Raw genomic sequence first — 12,545 nt, 5'->3', positions numbered from 1 at the left:
TCCCACCAAAACCATGAGCTTTCAATCTTTCCAGCCTAGGCGCTGCGCAGGCGCAGCGCCATATGTGTGACTGCACAGATGGCCACTCGAAGAACATCAGTTACAGGTAAGCAACCTGCTTTTATTTTCATTATACATGATGATGCATTTAAGGAAGCCCTACATCTTTCCTAAACAATTGTAACTGTTGAATATTTTAACAGCTTGCTTTTCCATAGTATGCCAAAGTACTTTAACCTATTTCAAGTGACATAGTTGTTTTAGAGTGTATTCCTGTGCATACATATCTACCTGAGGAATGCTAAGTGTTGTAGAATTTATTTTTCTGTCTAAACATGCATAAGGTTGTATCTTGTTATACTACTCTTACTTTTATTTGATTAGGCTGACCAATGTTATATAAATTTATTTATTTATTTAAAATATTTATATGCCGTCCTGTCGCAAAAAGCCTCAGGATGGCTTACAACATAAAATATAACATAAATAAATTCCCAACCCGCACTGGCTGCAGTTAAAAACATAGAAAAGACAATATTAAAACTTATTAAAATATTGCTAGAATGAAAAGGTCTCAACCTGGTGCCGAAAAACAAATAACAACGGTGCCAGGCGGACCTCTCTGGGGAGTGCATTCCATAGATGAGGCGCCACCACAGAGAAAGCCCTCCTCCGGGTACTTTGCCTCCTAATATCTTTCATGAAGGGTTCCCAGAGGAGAGCCTCTGCTGCCGATCTCAAGGGGCAGGAGGGCAAATATGAAAGAAGGCGTTCCTTCAGGTATCCAGGTCCCAAGCCGTTAAGGGCTTTATAGGTAATAACTAGCACCTTGAATTGAGCCTGGACTTCAATGGGAAGCCAGTGAAGCTGATAGAGGCCTGGGGTTATATGAGAATAATGCCCAGTCCCCGTCAGCAACCTGGCTGCTCTGTTTTGCACCATCTGAAGTATCCGGACCATCTTCAGGGGCAGCCCCACATAGAGCACATTATAGAAATCCAACCGGGAAGTAACTAATGCATGTGTCACTGTCGCTAGGCAGTCTTCCTTCAGGTAGGGACGCAGATGATAGATTAGCCGAAGCTGAAGGAAAGCGCTCCTCGCCACCGCAGTCACTTGAGCTTCCAAGGACAGCTCCAGGTCGAGGAGCACTCCCAAGCTGCGGACCCTGTCCTTTAGAGGGAGTGCAACCCCATCCAGGGCAAGGTCCAAGTCACCTACCCAGGAGCTCGATCCACCCACCAACAGGACTTCCATCTTGTCTGGATTAAGTTTCAGTTTATTGGCCCTCATCCAGCCCATTACCTCGGCCAGGCACCAGTTCAGTACAGCCACTGCCTCACCTGGATCGGTTGAAAAAGGGAGGTAGAGCTGGGTGTCATCAGCATACTGATGATTCCACAGCCCAAACCTCCTGATGACCTCTCCCAGCGATTTTATGTAGATATTAAATAGCAAGGGGGACAAGATGGAACTCTGCAGTACTCCATGGCATAACTGCCATGGCGCACAGCCAAAGTCCCCCAGCACCAACTTCTGGAATCAGCTGTTGAGGTAGGAGTGGAACCACTGCCAAGCAGTGACTCCTACTCCCAATCTGCCAGCCTATCCAGAAGGATACCATGGTCAATGGTATTGAACGCCGCTGAGAGGTCCAGGAGGACCAACATTAACTCCCCCTGTCTCTCTCCCTGCACAGGTCATCATACAGGGCGACCAAGGCAGATTCAGTACCATACCCAGGTCTGAAGCCAGACTGAAATGGGTCCAGATAATCAGTTTCATCCAAGAGTGCTTGAAGTTGTCCTGCCACCACCCATTCCAACACCTTGCCCAAAAACGGGATGTTGGCCACCGGTTTATAATTGGTTGCCATCTGTGGATCCAGGGATGCCTTCTTTAGGACAGGCCAGATTACTTCCTCCTTTAAAGGAGTGGGCACCCGGCTCCTTTAATATTTCCTTCACAAAATGATTAACCAATGTAGACAGATGTAATTTTTTATTCCCCTGTGTATCCACATGGGCTTCTGACAGTTCTATATAAGAAAAATATGCAGGTGTGATTCAGGAGTTTGATATTAAATAGAATTTTGTAAATGAGAACATGCTATATGCTAAATATCTGTCTTCCTATACTGAGCATTCCTACAAGAATTAGAATTAATAGCTCTAAGCCAGCAAAGAGGTGACATAACCACATTTTTGAGAGAAAAATGCCTTGGAAAATTAAGCTACCATATTTGACAATGCATGTAGTGGTGTAGATAGGTCCATGAAACTTTGTCTTCCTTTCTCTGCAATGAAATGCAATTAGATTAAATGCAATCAGAATAAAATATCACTCATCCATGACTTAATCATGAGTGAGAAAGCTGACCTGGCATGTATTACGGAGACCTGGATGGGAGAAACGGGCGACATGTCGCTCACTCAGCTGTGCCTGCCCGGGTATCAGGTGCAGCATCAGCCCTGCCTTGGGGGGACGGGGTGTAGCTCTAATCCACCAAGATTCAATCTGCCTTGTGAGGCTTCCTGTCCCTTCGAGACCAGGTCTGGAGTGTTTGTACCTGGTGCTGGGTGATCGAGACAGACTAGGGATTCTATTGGTGTACTGTGCACCTTTCTGCCCAAAGATTCCCTGCCTCAGCTGATGGAGATCATCTTGAATCTGGTGTTGATGATCCCCAGGATGTTAGTCCTCGGGGACTTCAATTTCCATGCTGAGGCTGTTCTGACTGGGGCAGCTCAGGACTTCATGGCTGCCATGACAACCATGGTGCTGTCCCAACATGTCATTGGCCCAACACATGAAAAAGGCCACACTCTAGACCTGGTTTTCTCAATGGGGCAAGAAGATGGTGGACTGGAAGTGAGGGGTTTGACTTGAATCCCTTTGTCATGGTCAGATCACCTCCTCATGAGGTTTGAACTCGGGGCCAATTTCCCCCTCTGTAAGGGTGCAGACCCTATTAAAATGGTCCACCCCCAGAGACTTATGGATCCAGATGGATTCCTGCAGACTCTGGGAGATTTCCCGGCTGATAAAGCTGGCGCTTCTGTCAATGCCTTGATTGATGTGTGGAATGGGGAAATGACTAGGGCAATTGACACAATTGCTCCTAAGCATCCTCTCCCACCTTGTAGAGCCCACTCGGCACCATGGTAGACACCTGAGCTGTGGGTGATGAAACAGGCTGGGAGATGACTAGAACACAGGTGGAGGAAATCCCAGGACGAATCCGACTGAGCACATCTTAGAGCTCATTATCAAACCTATGCTGTGACAGCGAAGGCAGCAAAGAAAGAATTCTTCTCTTCCATTGCATCCTCACAGTGCCATCCAGCTGAGCTTTTCCGAGTGGTACAGGGCCTTTTACAATCTGACCCCAAAAAGGATCTGATCGTACCATCCATAGCTCACTATGATGACTTTGCCCAGCACTTTAAGGATTAAGTCACTTGAATTTGCCATGAGCTGGATTCCACAGTTGTTGAGACTCTGTCCAGAACACCATCTGGTCCATCTTTGTTGGATGAGTTTCAATTGTTACAACCTGAGGATGTGGGCAAGGTGCTCGGATTAGTCCGGCCTATCACTTGTTTACTCAACCTTTGGCCTCATGGCTGCTCATTAGAGCCAAGGACAGGATATGTACCTGGGTCCAGGAGGTTATCAACACTTCTCTGAGGGAGGGGAGGGTCCCTGCCCCTTTGAAGGAGGCAATGACCAGCCCTGTCCTGAAGAGAGTGTCCCTGGACCCAGAAATAGCTACCAATTATAGACCAGTAGCTAATATCCCTTTCTTGGACACAGTGCTCGAGCAGGTGGTGGCCAGACAACTCCAGGGACCCATTTCAATCTGGCTTCAGGCCCAGCTATGGAATGGAAACTGCCTTGGTCACCCTGTATGATGTTCTGTGCAGGATGAGGGACAGGGGGAGTGCATCCCTGTTGGTTCTCCTGGACTTCTCAGTGACTTTTGATACCATCAGCCATGGTATCCTTCTGGATAGGCTGGCCAAGTAAGGGTTGGAGGCACTGCTGTGTGGTGGTTCCAATCCTACCTGACTGGCCGATTCCAGAAGGTGATGCTGGGGATTGTGGCTCTGTGCCATGACAACTTTGCCATGGAGTTCTGCAGGATTCCACTGGGCTATGGATTCACCAGTACACTGATGACACTCAGCTCTACCTCTCCTCCTAGTCCAGGTGAGAAAGTGGCCATCTTTAACTGGTGCCTGGCCAGGGTAATGGGCTGGATGAGGGCCAATAAATTGAAGCTCAATCCAGATAAGACAGAGGTCCTGTTGGTAGGCAGTTCAGCCCTACAGGTGAGTGACATCTGTTCTGGACAGGGTTCCACTCTCCCTAAAGGACTGGGTGCACTGTTTGGGAGTGCTCCTCAATCCGGAGCTGTCCCTGGAATCCCAGGTGGCAGAGGTGGCAAGGAGTGCCTTTGTCCAGCTTTGACTGGCCTACCAACTGTGCCCTTACCTGGATGAGCGATGCCTTGCAACAGTGACCCATGCTATGGTAACTTCCTGACTGGATTATTATAATGCGCTCTACGTGGGGCTGCCCTTGAAGATGGTCTGGATACTTCAATTGGTTCAGAACAGGGCTGCCAGGATGTTAACGGGGACCGGCAGGTGTTCACATAAAACACCACTCTTCTGTTGTCTACACTGGCTACTGATTGAAGTCCTGGCCCAATTTAAGGTGCTGGTGATGACCTATAAAGCCATAAACAGCTTGGGTCCTGGATATCTGAAGGAGCATCTTCTCCCCTATGTGACCTCCCGCCCCTTGAGATCTAAGTCAGAGGCCCTCCTCTGGGAACCATCCTTGAAAGAGATCAAGAGGGTGACTATCCAGAGGAGGGCCTTCTCTGCGGTGGCACCCCTATTGTGGAATGCACTCCCCAAAGAGGTTCGCCTAGTGCCAACACTTCTATCCTTTCAGCATCAGGCAAATCCTTTTTATTCTCCCAGTATTTTAATTGTTTACTTGCTTTAGTAGAGGGTTTATATTTAACATTGGATGCTGGGCAATTGTTATCTTAATTTTATTTTTAGACTAATTTGCTGTAAACTGTCCTGAGACCTTTAAGTATGGGATGGTATAGAAAAGTTTTAAATAAGTAAATAAATAAATAATAAATTATCACAAGGGAAAAATAATATACCAGGATTGCTTAATACCATTCATGTTACAGTTGGATTAGTTTTCCAGAATCATCATCATTGCCCAAAAGGAAGGTCTTATCACAGAACCGTTACTTACTGACCAAAAGGGAGAATGGGTTGCCAGCGTGTTCTGAGTTATACCAATAGACTGAACCAGTGTGGTATAGTAGTTAAGAGTGTGAGACTGGGACTTGGGAGATCTGGGTTCTAGTCCTCACTCAGCCATGGAGCTCACTGGGTGACTTTGGACCACTTACAGCCTCTCATTCCAACCTACTTCACAAGGTTGTTGTTTTGAAGAGAGGAGGAGGAGGAGAATTATGTAAACTGCCTTGAGTTCTTAGAAAGGATAAAAGGCAGGATACAAATATAATAAAATAAGTAAATATACTGAACTAGCCTGAAGGTGCAAGGGGAATACCTTCCTATTGTTCAGGAGCTAATCAAGAAAGCATTTTTGTGAAAAATTAAGCATGCTCCCAGTTTAATCCAGAAAAAGTTGCTCCTAATATCAGTAGTTGGAAAAGACTACAGTAATAAAAATAATGCACAAACATTTTTTTTATTATCTATCTATGGAAGACAAGGACTGTTACATCATTGTAGAGGCCAATAAATTTGTTAAATTATTGAGTAAACCTCTGCCAAACCTCTTCATTTATATTCTTCAGAAAAAGAAAAAAGGAAAAAAGGGTGGAAGGAAGAAAAAATCTAAGAAGGAGAAAGATCTAACTCCTGACAGGTAAAATGCACCTGCTTCTCTATGGTTCACTTTGACACTTCTCTCTCTCTTTTGCCTGTACTCAAATATGAAACGGAGTCAAAGTTGGAATGTGTAAGCCTGAACCTAATAGCTTTGGTTCCTTGGCATTTATGGAGAATCTAGCACTGGATTCTTCTTAGGTGGCTTTAATAGAGATAGAGAAATTTTTCTAAGGAAATGCCAACCACCAATTTTCAGAAAGTTCATTTTGGTTTATATGAATCTTATGTATGGAGCTTAGTATTTTATATTTTCATCATATATCTAATGCTTCTGTAAAAAAAATGTCATTAAATTTTATTCCTTGTGTCAGGTGTAGGAACACCTGGTAGTTTCAGATATCAGACCTTTCCATCTGTTTTTAACAACCCTTATATAGGATGTTAAATTTTCCCTTCTGCAATATTTGAACATAGCAGTACTCCTTTCCTACATGAAGCCAATCAAAATATATCCCGACTCTTGACACTGTCACATAAATTGCTCATATAGAGGAGTGCTGTGAAAAGTTTAGGGTAGATGATGTTGCCAACTGTTACTGAGGCTGTTTGAAGCTATCTTAGTATAAAATAGGTCTCATAAATAAGTAAATGAGAAATAATTAGATATAGCTTCACTACCATTGCCAGTTATCTGGTTCTTCCTATTCCATCTTAAAACCATAATTATTCACTATTTTCAGTGGGGTAATTTTAGACGTTGGTTTCACATGCCCACCCCATGAGACTCCTCATTTTAGATGGTAATCTATGAAATTCAGTTATTTCAAAATGAAGTATGCCAGCCCTCCTGCACTTGGCAGCCTGCCTGCTCAGTGTGCCTAATGGGGTTGTAGACTTCTGTCTCAAGAACATGCCTTGATAGCACTATTTATTGTATTATTTAGATCTGACAAATCACCGCATGATAAAATAAACAGCAGGACGATGTGGCTTTACACCACTATATTCCTATTTCTACAGAAATATTAACACAGCCTACTTGCTTTTCTAGGTGCACTAAATTTTGGGATGTGGATAGACCCATCCCATGTTCCAAACATCACAAAGTACTATTTCCAACATCACATTTTTGGTACATGAGTGTGTGTGTAAAATTCCTTCACGTAAACAATTCAGTGTCATTATAATATGCTATATCAGTAACTAACTGCAAGGTAAGACATGTATTGCAGAGTTCTTCCTGGAATTTCATAATCCCCAAAACCTTTCCATAAACAAAATATCTTTCTAAAACCGATTTGTTTGCCATATTGCAAGCTCATATTTTCCAGAATGGGAGTGACTTGCAAGGAGCTTTCCTCTGATGTTGAACTGTAATTATATGTTTCAAGCAGCCCTGAGGTAATGTGATCACAAAGGTTTGACTTCCAAATTTCCAGGAAATATTTTACTCTTAAGTAATCAATGTGTATCCAGATAACAGTACCTGATTTTAAATGTTCATGGGTTTTGTTTTTAGGTAGAATGCAATTTTATGTATGCTATATTTATAATAAATGCATATGAATGTTTACTCAGAAGTCTCACTATGATCAATGAGGCTTGCTTTGGGTTGTAGCCCAAGTGCTTCATTTTTCAGCACTAATAGTGATGCTAAAAAATAAAACAAGTTTTTTAGAGTTTTGAAGTTTACCACTGATAGATGGAAAATACTGTTACAGTTACAATAACTATAAAATATTGAAATTATCATTATTGCATGTAAAAAGTGTTCATGTTAGCCATATTACTTTTGAAGGTTTCTTTTATAGAAGAGTGGCTCCTTGGCTACAAATCTAGTTATGTACTTACATATCTCTGTGTAGGACCATTGATTCTCTCTATCAGGAGCTGGTAGAAGAAGGAATATTAATAAGAGCCAAGAAAGTGAAACTCAGCGATTATGTGGGTAAAGTATAAACTTCATATGTCAATACAGAAGTACTTTCTTTGACTTACATTCATAAGTACTTATGTTGACTGATTTTGGAATTACATTTAATATTTATAACTTTACAGTATTATACAATATGCCTCAAACAAATAAGATAGAGTAGGCTATGAATAAACAAACAGTATAACCATTCACTCCAGTTTTGCTCCAGATAGAGGAATTAATTTGTGTATAACTACTGATACAAAACACAGGTTGTAATAAATTCACACTTTCTAGTTCTTCAACATTTAGGCTGTGACTTAACAAGCATATTTTCTCATTCTTGCCATTCCGTCCTCTGGCAAGCAACTATCAGAAAATTAAGGGTTTCTTTCAGTAATGCTTCCCTACTTGTTTGATTTTTTTAATGTTTCTTAAGAAGCAACCAGTGAATGGCATGAACAAATCTTTTATATCTGCAAAGATTAGATATATTTAGGAGAAACATAAAATGCCTCAGCAACCGTACAAGATCAATATTATAATTATGCAATATCAATTGATATTAATCTGTAAAGTATAAGCCAAAAACAGATATATATTGCCTTTCAAATGCACTGAAGCATTAACAAACACACAACCAAGAACTGTGTTCCTGCAAAGTACCAATTGCAGAAGATAGCAACAGATTTCCATGCCCCAATCTCCCATGCCCCAATTTCTTATTTTGGTGCAGTTCTTGGGGCTCCAGCAGAGAGGAAAGAGTGTTGTTTGGTCTCTTCCCTTGTTCTCTGCTGCTTCTGGGGGGGCTGTGGGGACTGCAAAGCTATATCTAGCAGATGCTGGTGGCTCTAATATTAGTGGAGCAGAGTATCCACTCCAGGTTGTGAATTGAATGTTAAAGAGCTATACATGCTGCTTCACCTGCTGGGGCCAAGAGAAAATAAAGAGAATGATGAAGTTAAACTAAGCAGTGATTGCTGAGATTCAGACGTAAGTGAACTGGGAGCTGCTCATCACACCTTGAATCTGAGTGCCCTTTTTCAATCCCTTTCCTACAAATTCCTTGTATGAAATTTGTCTCCCCCCCTTCCCTCCTTTTTAATGAAGCACATCAGAATGGATGATCTACCACCATGAACAAGATCTTTTCCTTGGTTAGTAACCAGGTACTGGCCAATTCAGTTTCCAAACCCACAATAAACTTTAATCTTGCTTAACTGAACCTAGTTTGCTATTTTGTTACCCATTCACCCAATTTGGACAGTGCCTTTTGCAACTCTTCCTAGGTTAGGTTTTCACCATCCTTAACAAATGATGTCTACCACCTTGGTTTCTCCATGGCCTGCCAAATGTTAAGTGGATGGACTCATTGCCACCTTTACTCTTTTATCATTACCTTGAAAAATAATCTCCTTTGTGCTGTCCCTCCTGCATCTGACTCCTTGAGCTTATTTTTGTGAATTACTAAAAAAAAGTCAATAATGTAGTTCATATTTCTGTGGATACTAAGTGAAAGGCAATCAAAATGGTCTCTATCCTTTGAAAGAGCAAGAGCGGCTGAAGAGCTTTTATTGCATTGCTGTCTGGCCCCTGAAGCAGAAGCTGCTCGAGCTGCCAGCAAGGGTAAATGCAGGAGGCACAGCACATATGTGTGGTCAGTAACAGGAGGCATTAGCATTGCTGCTGAGGACAATTAACAAAATGCATTACTCATATAAATGGCAATATGCATGCTTGCATTTAAAATCCAGCATTATTTTATAATTTCTGAAGGAAAGTTTATCAAACCATTGTCAAGCCATAATCCTTCTCTTTAACAAATGCCTTTGTCCCACCTCCAGCGCCATTTACCACCTTAAAGAGAAATAAAGTAGGGGGAAGACAGATAAGAAGATGGATGCTTCCAACAGCCTCATTCGGCATGTGTTCCTTGAGAGCTGCATTTTACTAGGGCTGCAGTTCCACACACAGTCCCCAGAAAGAAAGGCTACAATCTTATGCCCACTTATTTTGGTGTAAGAAGAACTGAATAGTAGAGCAGGACTTGTGTTTTAGATTCCTACTAGGGGCAGCCCAAGCCCTGTGCATAGGATTATGGTATGAAGCAATAACATTTCTGACTGCCAAGTTTGTACTATTCTCTCATCAGATTTCCAGAAACTAAACAGGTGAAATTCTTCCTGGTATGGAGATGGTTCTGGCCCTGCCATTAGGCAAAGAGAAAGGGAAGCCCTGTCTCAGACAGCTGTTGCAGTGTTATGAGAGGGCTGCCATTTGTTAAGGCCTCTCCCCAGCCCTTCAGTCTACTGATGTAATACCAATAGCAGGATGGGCACAGCCTAGTGAGAGCAAGTCCCCCCCCCCCTCTTTTCACCTATCTAAGTCTTACTTTAGATTACATTGCTACATCCCAACCAACCTCTGTGTGCTTGCAGAAGGGAGATGTGAATATCAGCTAAGAGATCCCATCCAAGGCCATTTTCCAACTGAACAAGCAAAGCATCCAGCATTCTGATTGGGTCTGGTGACTTTCTGATATCATTTATATATAATTCCAGTTGCTAAGCAAGCTTTATAGTTTTAATAACTATTGAAGCATCTCAGTGAAATGGGTTAATGCTACTCCAATTTTACAGATGACAAAAAGGGACCTGATTGTGGGTAGCCTTGGCAAGTCTCTGAATTTTGCAAATGTTCTGACACTCTGTCCCTGGGGCTGTATTGGCTCCCATTATTAGCTTGAAGCCTTGATTTTTAAAAAGTTCACATTGGTGATCCAATTAAAACAATATTTGTTACTTAAAAACCTGCTAAGTCTTGATGGATATTATATTTGGATTCCCCAGTATTTGTAATGTCTACAGTTAAGCATTTTGTAATAATAACACAGGCTTGCAGTATTATGACTTTCTCTCTTCCCTGTAGGTGAGTACTGCTACCTGGGGACTACACTTCGACAGGTAGACATAGAACCCATGCCCTCTCTCTCAGATGTCAAACAGCTCATTGCTTTGTATGGAATATTGCCATTGGGTAAGATCACAGCAGAAATTGCCAAAGGGCAGAATACCAGTCTTTGCTTCCTGTCAGCCTCATATATTTTTACTAGCTGTGAAAGTGCTTGATTGATTCTGGTTGAAAGTGTTCCACAGAATTCTTCAATTACATATTCTGGGCTGAGACAATATGATTTTAACAGCATGCTTAAAAGAGGAGTGTCCTTGCTGTGTGTTTGACATACCATTTCTTTACCATTTTTGTTTGTATCTTAATAGAATGGGAACTGCTGCACATAAAACAAAGTCACTTGAGGAAAGTAATGCTGAATACAAGCTCCATTGGTTAAATTTAATCAAGTTAGGGGAAAGGCTAAGGTTGCAATTTACCTTTTACAAGCAAGTGAATGTGTCTTGCTATTAAATGCTTCCATTAAACAATGGAAGCATTTATGAAATTAGTCAGAGCTCTTTTAAGATAGTAAAGTACTTTTAATTGTCCTTGTCCATTTTTAATACCAGAAATTATTAGCAACAATCTACCATGCTTGTTTTCTTTAAAAATACTATATGTATTGCCATTGTTCTAAGATGATGCAGGATAACATTTGTAATCATAGATCTGTGGTTAAAAAAAACTGTAATGCAACAAACACCTTTGTACTTTGACTCTATGCTACTAATACTCTCAGAGAGATCTCAGAAGAAAACATGGTCATTATATCTGACTATACTCACTCATAGTCAGATACTGGTGGCTGTCATCCAATCTCAAACCAGACTGAGCCAGAAGATGAAGTTTAGTGGATATGGTTTGAGTGTATGCATCCAAATATATAATGAGAAGCAAACATAGTCTTAGGCATTGCTCGTATGGAATAAGATCAGACTCATGCTCAGATTCAGGAAAGCAAAAAGCAGGACAAGACATTCTAAACTAGGAAAATTAATTTTGCATAAGAAATCATTTTAAAACACAGATCTTTGTAATTAAATCACAACATAACACTTTTTGTACACTTTTATATATGTTCAAAATATCTGGAACATTGTGATAAGCATCTGTTGGCCTAAAGTGTTCCTGACTATCTTTCTTGTTCAGAATTTACCATTGCAAAGTTGATTACCTATAGTGTTTATATCCATGTTGCAAAATTCTATACATCTCTACTCAGAAGCAAACCCTGTTAAATACAGTTATGCCAAGGTAAATGTGCATAAGATTGTAGCCTAAGAGACAATTCAAAGTTGCATTTGATGCTATATTATAGTATCATCAAATGTGGCATTTTTGAAGAGACAATTTTTGAAGCTATACGTAAAGAAACATTTAAACTAAACTTGTGTCACTGCATACTTTTTCTGAAGATAATTCTATGAACACATCTAGGGTTGCAGTCTAGTTGGGCTACTTTGTGTTCCACTTTGTGTTCAATAGTTTGCACTTTGTGTTCCAGGATAATATCATATTCTATGTTACGTAGACTCTTTTAAGTTATTTTTTAAAAGACTGAGTATCACAGTTTATTCTGAAATCAGCTCACAGAAAAGGTTATCTGATGAAATGTCACACTAGTTCACCCTGGCAATAGGTATGTGTGTTGTTGCACAAACAACCCATGGTCTCCCCCTACCTTCTTGCTCTTCCTTCCCAGGAAACTTGGTGGCTGAAGCTATATACTCCTTAAAAATTACCAAAGTTCCTTTTCCAAACAACTCTGCATAGCCTTTCCTAAA

General features: G+C 41.3%; 1 protein-coding gene across 1 annotated transcript in view; it reads left to right on the top strand.

Moving 5' to 3' along the window:
- The window catches only part of IQCA1 (IQ motif containing with AAA domain 1), a 141,403-nt gene that overhangs the window by 108,729 nt on the left and 20,129 nt on the right, over positions 1-12,545 (top strand). Inside the window, exons 11-13 of the mRNA XM_044431818.1 lie at positions 5,861-5,931; positions 7,760-7,842; positions 10,738-10,845. Coding sequence (XP_044287753.1) covers positions 5,861-5,931; positions 7,760-7,842; positions 10,738-10,845 — 262 coding nt within the window. The remainder of the gene's footprint in view (positions 1-5,860; positions 5,932-7,759; positions 7,843-10,737; positions 10,846-12,545) is intronic.

The sequence above is a fragment of the Varanus komodoensis genome, unplaced genomic scaffold (assembly GCF_004798865.1).
Source record: "Varanus komodoensis strain SLA01 unplaced genomic scaffold, ASM479886v1 scaffold23, whole genome shotgun sequence".
Classification (NCBI taxonomy): Eukaryota; Metazoa; Chordata; class Lepidosauria; order Squamata; family Varanidae; genus Varanus; species Varanus komodoensis.
The sequence above is the reverse complement of the archived record's forward strand: the minus strand, read 5'-3'. Positions and strand labels throughout refer to the sequence as shown.